This window comes from Gymnodraco acuticeps, unplaced genomic scaffold (genome assembly GCF_902827175.1).
Source record: "Gymnodraco acuticeps unplaced genomic scaffold, fGymAcu1.1, whole genome shotgun sequence".
NCBI classification, from domain to species: Eukaryota; Metazoa; Chordata; class Actinopteri; order Perciformes; family Bathydraconidae; genus Gymnodraco; species Gymnodraco acuticeps.
In genome coordinates this window covers 4613584-4631423 of record NW_022991154.1, presented here as the reverse complement: position 1 = coordinate 4631423, position 17840 = coordinate 4613584, and the positions used below count along the sequence as shown (strand labels likewise).

The window sequence follows — 17840 nt, the reverse complement described above, 5'->3', positions numbered from 1 at the left end:
TCTTAGTATCACCAGGTGTATGATGACCATTTCATCAGCGCGGTGGTTCTCTCTCTGATCCTTGCTGCACTGTTTGGCCTTATCTATTTGCTAATGATCCCACAGTACGTACACACAAACACACACTCCTCCACATTTGCAGTTTGTCCATTTTTGTAATTGGATTGGGCATGATCTGGTGTGACAATTAAAAAGGAAGGTGTTTTTACTGCAGTCAGTGGAAAAGTGGGAAAGCCCTTCTGACTCTGGTCTCTCCTCTGCTCTCTCAGGGGGATGCTGGTGCTGCTGTTGCTGGTGCTGTGTGTATGTTTCCACGTGGCCTGTGTCATGTACCTGCATCTCACCAGTGTTCAGGTAGGACTCCTACACCTCCTCCCACAGGCTGCTGCTCAGAGACTTGACTCTGTTTATGGAGTAGTGCAGTAGTAACGTCTTTTTGTAGAGGAACCAGAAGTTATCATCAGAAGGGCTCCCTCGACAAAAGCCAATGGGATTTTCCATTGGATTTTCAAATATTGCAGGAAATAAGACCTGTGACAAAAACACATTTATTAAACGGACATGTTTTATTCAACAGCATAATCTTCTCATGTTAATATCAGTCTTTGATTTTTGAAGCATAAATGCAATTGGCAAAGTAAAAAAGTTGACTTTAAAAACAGACTCGTGTTTGATTTAATGACGGTTAATAATCTAATATGGTTTTTGTTAGAAACAGACCATTTTATGACACCTTTCACATTCAAAAGTGAAGAAACGTATTGACATTGAATAATATGTCATAGAACATGAAAATGTCTTCAGCTTGTATTAACCACAGTCCTTATTTCTAACCAAAACAAATTGTTGACTTTGAGATGAGGGAACTGGATACTATCTAATTTCCATGTTTTTTTTAGGATGCCCTGAAGCCCTTTCTCACGTGATAGCACTCTCTTGAGAGTTGCAAAATAAAAGCATCAGGTGCTCTGAACAGTAAGAGCTGCGATATCGAAAAACAAGTTCTTATATTTACAATATAAATGCCACATTTAGTGTTGTTGTATCAAGATGAGGATTGTAGCTTCAACCAGGAAGATAACACTATGACTACAACATTCCTTTATGAGATGAATGTGTCTACATCATTTCCAAAAGTTCAACAGCCAAAAGTGCTTACACATAAATCGGTAGAAGTAGTGAATGATTTGCCTTTTTGCTTTTTACACGACTTAAACAAGTAGATGATGATCAATTTTGTGGCCCATTTAGTCTTATCTTTTAATTGTGTCTGCACTATATTTCCTTAAACAGACCGTTTAGATGCATACTCACCTTTTAAAACACAAATTGTCTGTTCAAAGTCACAAAGACTATCTGCACTTTATTCTAAACTCAACTTCCTGGTTAAACTAACTTCTGGAAAAGAAAGATTATAAAGATTTAAGAAAACTGTGTGATTGTTAGTTACCTTTTCAGCACACAGTTTATATAAGGCATAATGCATACGTATGTATACTACTCCACTACATATCAGAGGGAAATATTGTACTTTTTACTTTACTTTTTTGATATACATTGATCTTAAATTAGCTGCTTTTATTTGAAACTGAGCATTTCTACTCTTTGGTATTTCCAATGTTATCTTTATAAAAGATCTGAGTACTTCCTCTCATACTGCATACTTGTGGGGCTGGAGTGTCCGTGCCATCTTTTCTTCTTTTTATTCTTCATAGCCTTTATATGACACTGTGTTATCATGCTACATTGAACTGTCATCATATCCTTTAAGCGTTTCCTCTAATGGACCTGCGTGTAATGAGCCACAACACAAAACTCATTCATTTCATTTCCACTCCTGGCTAATGAAGTGTCCAAATGAAATGCTATTGAGGTAGATAAACAGGTGCTTCATTTACTTGCTCCTTCTTTTTCCCAACCTCCCTTTTCCCTGCTTCCTCTGGTTTTAGTGCCAACCGGGCTGCCTCACCATCCAGATCAGAACAGTGCTGTGTGTCTTCCTCGTTCTGCTCACATACTCTGTTACCCAGGCCTGTGTGGTAAGTGTGCAGTTGTGTACAGTGTATTACATTTAACATTTTTTGTTAAACACGATTGACAAAGGTTGAAACAAATTAAAAAAAGTTGAGTGTGAAAGTGTGACCTTGAAAACACGGCAATGACAGATAGAACAAAAACTCGAGTTAAGTTGAACTTTTTTGTCTTTTTAGTGGATAGCGTTGCTCTGTTTTAACTATGTTCCTTTCCAATACTCCATTACAAGTAAAAGTCTTGTTTTCAAACTTCTACTTAAGTAAAAGTACACAAGTATTAGCATCAAAATGTTAAGTACAAACCATAAAAGTATTCATTCTGTACAATGCCCCGTTTCAGAATAATTACATGCTGTGTAGATTAGTAGTACATTACTGCATTTTACCTTCAGCACATCATGTGTTTGTTGTATACAAAGAATTAGTAACTGTGGGTGTTAACATAAATGAAGTGGAGTAGAAGTATAAAGAAGCACTTAATTAAAGTACAAATATGTAAAAAAAGAAAGTTAAGTACACAACTTGAGTAGATGTACTTAATTACTTTCCACCACTGAGAAACAATTATGTTAAGTTTATTCTCTAAGGCAGACCAAGAAATACAGTCGAAGCTCCAGAACATGCAATTAAATAGACCTTTGGTGAACATATTTTTGGTTTGATAAAAATAGTATTTAACAAAGATCAGGATTACCCCGATCAAAGATACGTTTTTTTGCTCGTTTTCAACTATTTTGAGTAGTTTCATAAAGTGTTTATTTAGCATTTACTTATTGATCAAAATGTGTTGATCAACCTAGATGAACATCTTAAAGGGCCCATGTCATGCTTTTCCGGTTATTACCCGTCCGCTTGTGTGTTATGTACTGTAGCTTTTTCTGCATGTAAACGGTCTGGACCAATCTGTGGAGCTCCTCACACAGACTCACTCAGCCTTATATTTTCTCAGGCTGTGAGTGTGTGGCGAACTGTGTGGCGAACAGCCCGGCTGTGAGTGTATGTGTGAGCTCAGGCTTAGTTCCGCGGTGTCTCGCTGTCTCGCAGGCCCCACGCAGCAACCAGGAAACGACACCAGTAATCCAGCTCACACTGTCCGCTCCTCGAGCCTCAAAGGGTGGAGCAGCGAGCCCCTCAACATCCCGCCAACACGGCACCCAGACCCCACGCAGCATTCTCATCTGTTTGTCATTACTGGTGTCACTTTCTGGTTGCTAACAAACGCCATTGTAACACATAATCACTGATGTTCCGCTGTAACGTGGTGGACTCATCATAACAGAGTGGGCGAGCTGACCAATCAGAGCACACTGGGCTCACGGGGGGGCAGGAGCTCCAACAAGCCGTTTAGGACAGAGAGTGAATACACATACTATACAGAGATGCTGTATGAGAAACCAATGTGATTTTGGATAGATTTACAATGTTGAATGTTCCAAAATATTCAACAATAAATCTATTCTAGCAGACCTCAACAATGGAATTATGATCAGTAGAAATGGCCATGTCATGGGACCTTTAATCAGAGACAAGACTTCTCCATTGTAGATGATCAAATATCTATAAGATGATGTATAGTGCGACATGAAAAACCAGGTTTCTTTATGTTTCTTATCAACGTCATACCCCCATAATCAAAACCATTAGTGTGCATGTAAATGTAATAACAAATATGTATTTATTTCTGACAATTTCTTAAACTTCCAACTGCATTATGCAGAAGAAAGCATTTGTGTAGAAACAGTGTCATGATTTAATTTTAATTTGAAGTCTCTGCTGTGATGAGTTGACAGAGTCACAGCCGAGCAGATGCTGCCGCAGAGTCTCAGAAGAATAAAACATTTATTGTTCAAATTTAAAATACTAATTAAAATATTTTAAACGCAAATTGGTTGGTGTCAGCATCAACCCGTGAACTCTGTCAGGCTCAACTGTGTGTAGGTGTGCGACTACTCTTAGTGTAAAATGACATATAAAGAGAAGGTGTAGCAGCAGCAGGGGTGTAGCGAAGAGATAGCCCCTGCTAGTCTTTGATAATTCTTTAATATTGGCTTGTATTGAATTATTGTTTTTTATTAATGAAGAGCCTGAATAGATGTCTTAAAAAGATTGTTTTGCAAAATTGATGACACAGCAGTGCTTTAAAGCTAGTTGCTAACGTTAGCATGCTACCATGCTCACAATACTTGATTGCTTTGCTTGTGTGCAAAGCACACCCCGTCTCACGGCATTTCGTGTTATAGTCACAAAATTAATTGAATCTATTGATTCGTGTTCACCAACACGATTTTCAAAAAAAAATTGTGTCACACAGAACGATTTTAAAAGCAATGTATTTCTTTTGGTAGTATATTTCGTGCCTGCACCACGTCTTTTTGTCCGGTCGGGTCTTGGAAGACCAGAAGCTGTGTGGTTCATAAACACATTTTCTTACTCAATATTTTACCCTAAGCCTAACCCTATCCCTTTTATTTTAAATTGTATAATGTCGGAGTTTTTTTGCCGTCCACGAGGAAAATAAATGGGGCTCAGAGCCTCAGAATACTGAAATCTGTATGTTTTGTCATCTTTTTTTCCTTCTAATTTGTTATTATTTGGTGCAGGCACGAAACATAGCTTACTACCAATAGAAATACATTGCTTCTAAAATTGTTCTCTAATTTGTTATTATTTACATTGCTTTTAAAATCGTTCTGTGTGACACGAAATAAATGGCGAAATTGTGTTGGTGAACACGAATCAATAGATTAATTTCGTGACTATAACACGAAATGCCGTGAGACTGTGTTGCAACCAGTGCTAATGGGGACCATAATATAGCAAGAAACAATGACAATGCTAACATGTTCAGATACAATTAGACACTATTTTGGTTTAAATTATCTTGTTGAAGCTAATATTGACTTCCATGAGTTTTAGTAATGATTGTAATAGTGCAGCAGAAAAGGGTTTATTTTATTTTTTTAAACTCCAATCGCTAATTTAACAGCCTTGTGATATTGCAGACTAACTCTACCTTCAAACTTCTTTATCCATTTTACAATTGTAGCTTTCTTTGTTTATTGCAAAATCAGTTATATACCATTTTGAAACTCAACCCAAAAGTGACATATGGTTTGTGACACCAATAACCCACCACTTTTTTCTTTCCCTTCCTCCAGGTGGTCTGTGTTCCTTGGAGCAGAGTGGTGTCAAACTTCAGCCTCACAGTGGAGGAGGTCCTCGCGGACACCAACAGCACCGAGGCGGACAGAGCCTGCTCCAACATGTCCTACGGCCTGCTGTCCTGTGTGGCCGGCACCCTCACTCTTGTCCCTTACCTCCGGGTGTCCTCGCTCCCCAAGATTATCCTGCTCCTCCTGCTCTCTGTCACCTACACCGTCGTCATGGAGACCAGCGGCTATCGCCAAGCTGTGGGGTTAGACACGAACTGCATGTGTAGAGTTTTTTTCCAATTGTCCAATTTTGTATTTGTTCTTAATTTCTTTTTTTATTTCCCTAAGAAACAGAAAACTCATTTTATGTGTGTGTTTCAGAGGAGGTTTTCTCCACACACGGGGGTACGATCCTGTGTTGGCTGCCTTGCTGTTTTTTGGTGCTCTGGCTCTTCATTCAAGACAGCTGGACCTGAAACTGCGGCTCGACTATCTCTGGGCTACTCAGGTACGTCAGTTTGCACAGGGAGCACACCTGTTACAGCTCATACTTACATACAGCTTTGTCTGTGCACACACTGGGCTCTTGTGCACTGCAAAATAAGTCTTCTCATCAAGTTATGTTTGATACATCTATGAGGGGTTATTCCTTATGAAGAACTGCCAACAAGGTTTTTCTGGCTCAGATTGGCTGGTTACTTAGCGTTAGTTTGTTTATCCTTAGCTCTGCTGCTACAGCTCAATGTTTCGTTGAGCAAGACACTCAAACTCAAATTGTGTTTAGGGACAAATATAATCTTCTTTTTCAGGGTTAGATATCTGAAGTAGAATTGCTTGTGGTTTGTCAATATTGATATATGGCTCATGGAATGTAAAGTAAAGTGTTCAAATATACATATACAAAAAGTTATTTATATTTTATGCCAATTCGAATATTTTAGCTGGTTTCCAAGGCAAATTAACTGGTTTCAAGTATTTTCTAAATCAAGTATTCTTCTTCTTAATTTAACTGCAGCAATATATAATTTAATTTAATTTAATATAAAATGTCTTTTATATACCAGTATTGCTAGCTACATACAGTAAGAATCCAGTATATATTAAGCTCTCTTGTTATTATTATTGTTATTAATCTTATAGTATGTTATAGACCGTTGAAACATGGACTGGAAAAATATGTTGGTTAACTTACCATTAGAGCGTTCATTTAATTTTAGACCTTGGTGTAGGCATAATCATACAGTTGGTATGTAGATCATTATAAATGTTACCGATGTTCCTCGCTGGGTAAGATCATATATTATTGAATAACTGATGAAGTCAAAATATGCGACTTTCTGTTAGTTCATATCTCTTGCGGAATGTATTCATGTGTTTGTTTTTAATTGGATATATACCCATCTCTATTTAAACAATCAACAAAAAAAAACACAAAAAGGATGATTTGTGATCGAAACAGGTTGAAATATTCTCACTGAACTGCACTGGAAAAGAGTTTGTTGTATTTAGAAAAAGCTATATAATACACAATGAATTCAGTGTGTGTTTGAATTGCATGTTTGCACAGTCTTTTGTGGATCTTGACAGGGTGTATGTTTCTATTTCAAGAATGACAGTGAATGGTGTCTTGTTTGCAAATCATTATCTCCCTCTAGTGATAAGGAAAGGCAATTACATCTGCCTCTGAGCTTTGAGCCACATTAAAGGTTCATTGTATCTAGACAATAGAGCATCAGTTTCACTTTGGAACTACATCCTGTATGCTTCTATAACAACTCATCTCTCTTTTGTCCACGTGTCAATTGTTTGATGGCTTCCAGGCGGAGGAGGAGAGGGGGGACATGGAGAAGGTGAAGCTGGACAACAAGAGGATCCTGTTCAACCTGCTGCCGGCTCATGTGGCTCAGCACTTCCTCATGTCGAACCCCAGGAACATGGTGAGCATCACAGACATGCCACGACTCGTCCAACATGAAGGAGCATTAGTCTGACTCTGAACAGGGTTCTGATTCCAGAAAAAACGTCCCGGTGTTTCCTGATAAACAAGGAAGTTGCTTTTTTGTTAACATGATGTTCAGGTCAAAACCCCCCCAGACATTTAGGTTAAAGCAAATGGCAAAACTTAATTGAAAGATACTTTTTATTATGACTTTAAGATCATTAACACCCTGACCTGATTTTGCTTGTCACCCTTCAATACGAAAGTAATTAATGTCCTGTTGCAAACAGTTCACTGAAAGATGAATCACCCCTCCTGCCTGAAGCCTGGAGAGGTTAAAGTGCACAGGAGCACACAAGAAAAATACTAGTAAAAAGTCTAAAAATAGAATCAAAATAATATTATTTAATTCTGGTTCACATCTTGTGACCTATCAAATTCATCCTATGACAAATCTGGAGATCCTGCCCCCAACGATGATTTAGGTTGCCTACAGTATAACCATTGTTTTAACTCCACAATAAAACATTCAGACTACTTCTTCTAACTGTATGTAAGTCAGTGCCTGTGCTTTCACAGCAATAAACCGATGAAAATATATGAATAAAACCAAAAATATGAATGCACTGTTAAGGAGCTACAACATACTGTATTGTATATTAATTCATTAAGAAGGAACCGCTAATATGAACGTATTCAAACATTCAATAATGATGACAGAACAATATCTTTACATTGTATATTCTATATTATATAACATATTGTTATATTTTAAATACATACATCAGAAATACTAGAATTCAAGTATGTGCATTTTGGAGTACGAAAACCAACTAGATATGATATGAGTATTATACGCCGCCTGATACACTTTTTTTACTTATATCAGTACCCGCAGTACCACTGAATTATAAAGACATCTCCTGCTAACGGCATGAAATACATAAGTGTGATCAATACAAAATATTCGATTTAGACATGTTATTTTTAAGCACTTTGGTGATATTACACCCTAAGTAATGAGATGTGTTTTTCCTTACACTCCTGTCAGCAGCGGAGCTAAAAATGATCTTGGGGTGGATCTCTTGGGTGATGAAGTTATGCACACAGTCATTCTCATTACCGCTGGCCTGCTGGTGCTAAAGCCAGTTTACACTGCCAGCTTCTACAGCTGTAAAACTAGATGTTTTCAAATCTGTCATTGTTTTCAACCAAATTACAGTTACAGGCTTTTCTGTTTGAACTTCCCATATTGAAAAGACATATGCCCCACAAGTGTTTCAATGGGAGAATATTCCAGCTGTTTAGGACAGGGGCGCTGCCTGACCTGAACATGTGTTAGAGTGTGAGCTGACAGCTGTGTGTCTGTGTCCACTGAGTGATGCACATCCCCTCCACTGATCTCTGTTCCTTCCTCGCCCCCCTCTTCCCTTTCTCAGTGATGAAAACATACATTCTTTCAGGACATTCAAAGCCCCTCAAGAGTACAAGCTCAGTTTGTAAACTCGAACGCTGTGTACAGATTCTCCAGGCTACACAACTGATCGTATGGACATTTTTGGTTGGCAATGTCAATATTTAGTACCTAAAACCTATGAATGTACATCCTGTCAGGGTCCCTTTTTAAATGATAACCAAGGGCAACTAAGCAGACCCAAATTATCCTGTTAAAATCTCAAATATGCATTACATTTATATACATTTTTCAAAATCCTTGAGGCAAAAATGTGGCAAACTTTGATTTTACATTAATTCTAAAATCAGCTTAGCATTGCCAAATATATATAACATTGTGAATATGTATCATACATGGTTGCATTCACGAGGGGATAATTGTTTGTATGGTACAAAGCATTCATTAAATACAAGATAACTAATATTAGAAAACAGCTTTAATTTGCAAGCCCTAATTGAACAACTTAAAAAAAAAACTCAGAGCTATGGTAGCATAATGAGCTCAAGAATTACAATAATAATAATAATAATAAATGATATTTATATAGCGCCTTTCAAGGGACCCAATGTCGCTGTACATGGTGGACAAACAAAACAAACAGACAATCAACGGGCAAACCAAATAAATAAATAAAGGAAGCCAGGGGACCAGAAAAGGGCTAGGGCCCGAAGGCCAGGGTGAACAGGTGTGTTTTTAGTGATAATTTGAAGATGTCCAGGGAGGCAGCATTACGGATCTCGGCAGGAAGTGCATTCCAGAGGGTGGGGGCCGCAAAACACTGAATGCCCTGTCACCAACAGTTCGGAGGCGAGAGCAGGGGATGGAGAGCAGGCCCGTGTCTGAGGACCGCAGACTCCGAGAAGGGGTGTAGGGATGGAGGAGGTCCGATAAGTACTGGGGGGCGAGGGTATGGAGGGACTTGTATGTGAGGATGAGTGTTTTGTATTGAATCCGGGACTTGACCGGCAGCCAATGTAGGTGGATGAGGGTGGGGGTGATATGGTGCCATGGCTTGGTGCGGGTGAGAAGCCTGGCGGCAGAGTTCTGGACATATTGGAGCCTATCCAGGGTTTTGCTGGGAACCCCGGACAGGACTCCATTGCAATAGTCCAGACGGGATGTAATGAAGGCGTGTACCAGGGTTTCTGCCACAGAGTCAGAGAGAGAAGGCCGGATTCTGGCAATGTTTTGTAGGTGGTAGAAGGCGGATTTGGTGACAGATTTGACATGCGCCTGGAAAGAGAGGGTGGTGTCCAGGATGACTCCCAGGTTGCGGACTTCAGTGGACGGGGAGATAGAGCAGCCGTCAATGGAGAGAAGCAGGTCTCCAATCTTCTGGAGCTGCGTCAAGAACATTGACCGCAAGGGGGGTTTTAATGATGCAAAGTTTACACCTGCAAGAATTCTGGGCTGAAATGTCCACGATATCAACACAGTGACATCATCCGGTGTTACTTGACAGAGTTCTTGCAGAGCTACAGGAGATACAGTACTATTTTAAGATGAATATTTGCATTGCTTTGTTTTGGCTTTCTATTATCATCAATGAACATTTGATGAGATTAAATCAAGTCTATGACATGAATCCATTATAACAGATATTTATTTTCTCATTCGAATTTGGCCCTTTTTAGTTTTAAATAGCTTTCTGGACGACACTGCAGCACTATGTGCATGGATGCATCACTCACAGGCTACGGCCGCACACACAGTGCAGGTTATAAGGTTAAATGCATTGTTAGTTTAGGTCCTGTCATGTGAATAACAAAAAGATAGATTAGGTGGTGCTTATCCCTCAACAATCAGAGGGCTGTGCATCAGATGGTGCAGGGATCATCTGAGGGATCATCTGAGGCTGAGACTAGTAAACACTGGGAGCAGGAAGTCAGGAAGTTTGTTTCCGGCACATTGGTGAGCGCTCGCAGCTACAGTGTATAGAAAGGCTTCCTCTCTTTCCTCTGGGCTAAAGTTCACCGTACACTGTATTCATAACACAGTGCTGCCAGGAATACAAAGTTCCACCGCTCCAACATAATAAAAGAATATTTGTTTTTGTTGCATGGGAACTACAGTGCCTTTCGTCTGTTGCTGGACTTAAATGGAACCAAATAGGTCCCAGTTCTCTTTGGTTCTTTTATTTGACATTCATTAATAACTCAGCACCTGATTTGCTGAATTTGCTCTCACAGACAATGTGAAAATGAAGTTCTTTTGAATTGTCTTAACAGTCAGCTGCAATGCATCTGTCTTTTATGTTCTTTTCTAACTACTGGTTATCCCATGGGAACTCTATTCAAGCATCGAAATACATCTTAATTCATTAAAAGTATGCATTATGTGCAAGTAATACAAAATCACAGTAAGAACTTGGATGTAGAATATATGGTGAGAAAATCATTGTCTGAATCCAATGGTCAAGTATAACACAAGTATAAATCTGAGACAAAACACACGGAAAATACATAATTATTGACTAAAGATGAATAACTGTTGATGAAATATTTTCAAGGTCCATAACTTTGACCCAGTTTATCAGTTTTCTCACTGATAACAGGCTTGCAACCTTGCTGCTTTGCTCTCAGTGTTTTGTCTCCTTATTCCTTCCGGTTGGCGTCAGCTGATAGAGATAAAGACATGGGACTGGGTGAGAAATCTTCAGAATTGGTTACGTCAAGCGCTGTGTTACTTTGTGTCTGCAGCAAAAGTCGTTCTTCTTATAAATCTTCAGTGTTTGTCATCAATCAAGTTCGAGCTCTTCCGTGTCTCATTGTGTTTCGACTCCATGCTCCAGAAGTTTTCATTACAATTACCATAGTAAAGACCATATGAATTGCACCTTGTTACCAGTACATTGAATGTAAATCTGAGGTTTTGACCAGGATTAATGTGTACAATATGAGTTCAGTTAAAGGACTGACCCGTGTACAATTTTATTGAATACAATTGTGTGTGACAGCACTTGAAAATGGCATACAAAAAGCATTGTATCTTTCTCTGTTAGTCTGGATAGTCCACAGAACACTTTGAGTTTTGTGTGTGACTATTTCCTCAGGAGAATTTGTTTTAAAAAATGTTTTTAAATGTTCGAGGTTACGGACACTTTTTTTTTTACAATTCCTTCCTTAGTATAGGCAGACATCTCAAAGGAAGATATCTCAGAACTTATTGGGACGAAAACTAAAACCATTTAATGAATGCAGTTTTGAATAATAGTTTTTCCCCTCCAGGATCTGTACTACCAGTCCTACGCTCAGGTCGGAGTGCTGTTCGCCTCTATCGCCAACTTTAATGACTTCTACATCGAGCTAGACGGCAACAACATGGGCGTCGAGTGCCTTCGGCTGCTCAATGAGATCATCGCTGACTTTGATGAGGTGAGAACATTCTTGATGATGTATCGTATGTATATGTATATCTTTACCCCATGTTGACCTTTTGAGAATCTGAGGTAAAGCTCTGGTGCAATATGACCTCAATAACATCATTTTTAAAGATGACATTGTGGCCACGACGGTCAGAAACATACTGTGTTTATCAATGCAGCATACCATAATAAGCTATGGCTGCTGGTGGGAAAGTGCTCCAAATTAAGGAATTACTTACAGATGACTTTTGGCCTGCTTGAATCTATAATCAGCATCTTGAAGCATTCATTTGCTCAAACACGCCAAAATATTACATTTTACCAAGACAACCTATGATATATAAGAACTAACACTTTATTCCAATTTGAAAATAGTGGTAATGCTTCCCCCCTGTTTTCCTATTTTTTCCCCACCTTTCAGCTGATGGACAAGGAGTGCTACAGGGATATCGAGAAAATCAAGACTATTGGCAGTACATACATGGCTGCAGTAGGGCTGGTTCCTACAACTGCCTCCATGGTACACCTTTCGTAGCTATATTAAGATTCTGTGTAAACTTTTCTGTGTGTTTGCAGGGAATCAGCGCATTGAAAAAAAAAATCAAGTGCACACGGCCACTTTAAGAGGCCTAGTATATGCAGGTAGCTATTTCCTGTGTCTTGATATTTACAATGCTATCACGTTTCACCCCACAAATCCTCCGTGAGGGATTACCGGCCTCTGTGGCATCACCATATTTTTCGTGCATTTTGCATTCGTAAAAATGCTTTAAATCCTGCAAAGCTGACAAACAAAAGGGCTCTTTCTGCAACGTTTGCAAACTTAACAGTCAGTCACAAAGGTGGTTTCACTTTTGAAAGAAAACAACAGGTGCGTCCTAGATTGTAATGTGTATAATCACATAAAGGAAACACATCTGAAGGGTAATATCACTTCCTACCTTGGCTGTTAGCATGCCTGTATGTGCATCAATGTGTCTTTTTCTGATATGTCTGTGTTTTTCTGATTCACAGGTGAAGAAGTCCATCACTTCACATTTATGCACAGTTTCAGATTTCGCCATCGAAATGTTTGACGTCCTGGATGCCATCAATTACCAGTCTTACAACGACTTTGTCCTGAGAGTGGGTGAGCGAAAATACACACGCATGCACAAACACACTGGTCTACATAAACATTGGCGCTGGTGACCTATTGCACTGGGCACCACTGACGCTCAGTGCCAGTAAGTTTAAAGGGAAATGCATCACAGAAAGAGCGAACCCTGCAGGAAGCTCGTCACATCGAGACCTGAAGTTGTGGGTTCCATTGTGTTGGGTATCCTGTGGGGAGCCTGCGGCAGGAGCGCTTGTTTAATCCCAGCGTAGTCTGGTGTACACAGTTGCATCCTGTCTGCAAACTGCGGGGCTCAATGTGTGTGTGTGCTTGGCTAAACCTCCATTGCAGAAACGCAAGATTTGGTCATTTGCGTAATGCTGGATTTCGAGGAAGTGCACAAAAACAAAGATTGGCCTAGTTTCAATTCAGCATGTGCCATGTTGCTTTCCAATATCTAAAACCTGCAGAACTGTGACTGTAAAGATGAAGCAACAACATTGATTTTGCATGGACATCTGTGATGTAATTTATTTTTGCATTACTCAAGTTGTTTTGAGTATAGATGCTTGCTTCGATAAAAACAATAACAACAAGAAAAAAATAAATCTGTCTCACACTGGATAATTTTTCAGGATGTGCAGCGATCACTTTGTCACAGATGTTAAACTGTACACATATTTGTTATTTAGCATTCAACAGCCTGATCCCCTTTAAATTGCATTCTCAGACAATGTTAATGCATTTAGTTTGGATGGATGAGTGGGTGAAACATGTGACTTTCACCCAGGAGACCAGCGTTTGTGTCTCATCTGATACCCTAAAATCAGTGTTGACTTCCATTATATTCAATATATAAACAAATAAAAATCAGCCTAAACCTGTGCATTCATTTATTAAACACTTTAAGATGTGTTTTTCACCCCCCTCGTTTTTTTGTCCAGGTATCAATGTGGGTCCAGTGGTGGCAGGAGTAATTGGAGCCAGAAGACCTCAGTATGACATCTGGGGAAACACAGTGAACGTAGCCAGCAGGATGGACAGCACTGGAGTACAAGGAAAGATACAGGTACACTGTGGTCCTCTAATATCAATTAATATTACCATAAAAAAGGCTCAAGACAGACCTGGACAAAAAGGACGGGATTAAAAACCGAAGGACAGAAAAAACAATTTGTGTCTGTAGGAAAATGTCGGTTTAGTTTTTAAAAGCAACAATTTATTGTCCAAAGCACTCTCTGTAGCTTTCTGAAGTCTGGTTATTTAAGGGGAAGTAACCATGTTTGGTATCAATGTCTCACACCATATCTGGCACCCTGTGCTACAGTCTGGTACACCACAGAAGTGCTGAGTGGGTAGATACACTGTTATTTATTGAGAAATAGTACCAACGCCTAACTGTTTGTACAGGTTAACGATGACACTTTGGAAATAGCCGGGCTAGCTGTTTACACGTTTCCAGTCTTTATGCTAAACTAAGATAAGCTAACCACTCCTAGATGTACACATTAAGTAAGCAGACGCAAATGGTATCAATCTCCCTATCTTTTAGTCATAAATAACGTTTTTTTAATTCTTAAATATCCAGTCCTTTGGGGTGCTTTTCGGTGAAAGCATTGCAGCGTATTTAAGATCTTCTTTGCTGAGACGCCTCCTTTTTCAATGTTCCCTCTCCAGGTGACAGAAGACGTCCATCGTATCATCACGGACCACTACGACTTTGTCTGCCGGGGCCAGGTCAGTGTTAAGGGCAAAGGTCAGATGCTCACATACTTCCTGGAGGGGCGCAGGCATGGCAGCAAGCCATCTCAAACCAATGCTGAGCGCCGCTCTGGCGCGCTCAACCCGGGCAGCGTGTGCACCAGGCTAGGCCCCGCCCCCACCGTCACCACCTACGCCACCACCAGGAACCCGAGCCCCGGCATGGCCAAACCAACCACCTCCACCAGCATCACAAGGTACCTGCCCTCTGTCCCCACGGCAACACTGTGATGGATGCTGTCTCCATGGTGATGGTGGAAATACAGAAAAAAAAGAGTGGAGGTGGGGAAAATGACGAGATAGAATGGAGAATTTATTAAAAAGAGGAATAACACCAGCTGACCTCGACTCTTCTTCTACTGTCTGTGGGAGGCAACTCATACTCTGACCGTCCAATGGGAGGCCTGGATTGTGTTTAGGACTGGAGTCTCGATCAGACTCTCTCTCACTCACTCGAGCCCTGTTTGTTGTCTCACGCCGTGGAATGTCGTGAACAGGATCCAGGAAGCTTTTTGCCACGTTGCTTTGTGACCAATCAAAGGCCAAGGGTGTCTCCACGATTTCTGAGTCGACTCCCAGAACTGTTTCCACAACTTTAACAATCTAAATAAGCATCAAAATAAAAACAATTGCACAACTGTTAGTGTAGCACGCAAGCCTCTCGCAACGACAAGCACACATTCAAATTCCTTTAACAACTTTAGCTGACCCTTTTCTCTCAGTATCAAACCAAATCAGTGCTGTTGCCTTAGCGAGCACTCCTCACAAAGATTTTCTTGCCATCTTTTCGTTGCCATATTTTCGTTGCCTTTTCGATTGATTTATTGGAAACCAACTCAGATGACTTAATTACAGGGGCATTGTAGTCCAAGAGATATATGTTTTTAAAGTGGATGAAGCCAAATGTATAATTGTAAATGGCAGTTGAAGGTATAAACTCGCCAAAATACGACAGGGCATTGCCTTCAATCATTTCCTGGACGTTTGTGCCCCCCCACCTGAACCCTCGGACGGCACATGAGGTAAACTCTTGATTCCCTGAGCCGAGCCGCTCATGGTCTTTAAGTGCATGATGCCACTGCTGCACCTCAGTCCCGTTTGCTGTCTGTTTCCCTGTGATGCTTGACTTCCAGATTCTTCCTCGTCAAAGTGTAGCAATAAAAGCGGTTCGTCTCCTCTCTCAGCCCCTTGCATGTAGCCAGCTGGATCCTAGTTTGACCTAATAGTGTATGTAGCCAATAGAGTGTGCATAGCTAGCCACACCAGTGTGCATCTCCGTGGAGTTGAAGCATGACTTAGAAAAAAAAAATGTCTGTATTGTGCGAGTGGGATTCCTTCCTCAAGGAATTCTATTTAAGAAAAGAAAAACATTTTTTCTGCGTGCTTGGTATTAAGAAATATTTTCTATTGTTTAAAAAATCCTGTTATAGTATTTTTTATGAACTAAAAAGCTGCTTTGGTCGAGAGAAGAAAACTGCTGTTTATGGGGAGACACCCAAACCTCCGTGTCTGGCCTCCTCATACAAATCCAGATGATTTATTTTATGGAATAGCATGCAACTCACAGTACGGCTTACCATAGCCATTAACTATCCTTTAATCTGTTCTAGCATGCACTGCCTGCCAGCCTGTGGCTCTTACATGCATGCTTTGATGGAACATTCTACAGGCCGAGCAGCGGACACAGTGACTCTGTTTAATGTAGTCCTCATGCATGCGCTAACGGTAGCCGTCCTCTTGAATGTAAGGTGCTTTTTTGACCCGTGTCTTCTTCATGAGCTTAGTGTGCGGAACCTTTTTCAAGGACTTTTTCAGGGCGGTTTGACATCAGGACGGGGGTCCCTCCTCCTCCTCCTCCTCCTCCTCCTCCTCCTCCTCCTCCTCCTCCTCCTCCTCCTCCTCCTCCTCCTCCTCCTCCTCCTCCTCCTCCTCCTCCTCCTCCTCCTCCTCCTCCCCGCCCCTGCTGTAGTCAACAGGTAGCTGGTTTTCAAATGTGCCAACCTATTTTCATAAACATATCAAAGTTTTTTGGTGTTGAGCTGTAGCACAACTGAATGTGTGGCTACGGATATTGTCGATTTCCTTCTGTTGAATGCCTGTATTTTTACAGCTGTTCTTGAGCAGTTTTGTAACTCAAATGATAGAAAGAGTTGATTTTTGGGGGGATTTATTCAACACCGTATCCTGAACTGAAATGATGTTGTTGTACTATTTATCATATTTTAAATATATTTACTATATAGTAGCTTAAACGCTTATTTTGAGTTTTTAAAGAGATTCAAATGAGGACTTTTATACACTTGCTTTAAACAGTTGATGGAAAGGAGTTGTGTACAATATTTTTCCTGTAAATTGGATATTTTCATACTGTATGATACGGGTTTTCAATTGTTATATGTAGGTATTACTTGTTATTATTGTACATTGTAGAGTCTTTTTCAGAGATATACTATGAATGACCCGATATTTGTCAAGTTATTTTGTTGAAGATGTATTTATTGAGATGTTTTATGTGAATGTACATTTTGTTAAAGATGATATTTTATACTAAGTGTTTGCACTGCGATGATATTGACGTATTATGATTACAAAAATAAAGCCAGCGGGGGATGTGTCTCCTAGAGTAAAAATCCGTCTTTCTATGCTTGTTATCACACACACACACACACACACACACACACACACTGCATACCGCATACCGAGAGGCCATCAAACTTGGTTATGTAGTTACATAACGGTAAAAAACAGAGGGGCTGATGTAAGTTTGGAGCAACACCGGGGTCAATGTCAGTTTGTTGTTGGAGAAGCCTCCTGCTGGTGTTGTGAAAATGTCTGCTAACAGAAAAACTAGACAGCATGAAGGTAGAGCGTGTGCGTGTGTGTGTGTGTGCGTGTGTGTGTGTGTGTGTGTGTGTGTGTGTGTGTGTGTGTGTGTGTGTGTGTGTGTGTGTGTGTGTGTGTGTGTGTGTGTGTGTGTGTGTGTGTGTGTGTGTGTGTGTGTGTGTGTGTGTGTGTGTGTGTGTGTGTGTGTGTGTGTGT

General features: G+C 40.2%; 1 protein-coding gene across 3 annotated transcripts in view; it reads left to right on the top strand.

Moving 5' to 3' along the window:
- LOC117560499 (adenylate cyclase type 1-like) overlaps positions 1-17431 on the top strand; it is a 52634-nt gene extending 35203 nt beyond the window's left edge. The window contains exons 10-20 of one of the 3 annotated variants that reach the window (XM_034237365.1): positions 7-104; positions 270-354; positions 1950-2039; positions 5192-5448; positions 5567-5693; positions 7006-7122; positions 11808-11954; positions 12366-12464; positions 12959-13073; positions 13985-14109; positions 14718-17431. In XM_034237365.1, the coding sequence (XP_034093256.1) occupies positions 7-104; positions 270-354; positions 1950-2039; positions 5192-5448; positions 5567-5693; positions 7006-7122; positions 11808-11954; positions 12366-12464; positions 12959-13073; positions 13985-14109; positions 14718-15032 (1575 nt within the window). In that variant the 3' untranslated portion in view covers positions 15033-17431. Of the gene's footprint in view, positions 1-6; positions 105-269; positions 355-1949; positions 2040-5191; positions 5449-5566; positions 5694-7005; positions 7123-11807; positions 11955-12365; positions 12465-12958; positions 13074-13984; positions 14110-14717 lie in introns of those variants that run through there. The other 2 variants (XM_034237366.1, XR_004571176.1) reach the window with 2 other exon arrangements.
- The last annotated feature ends 409 nt before the right edge of the window (positions 17432-17840 follow it).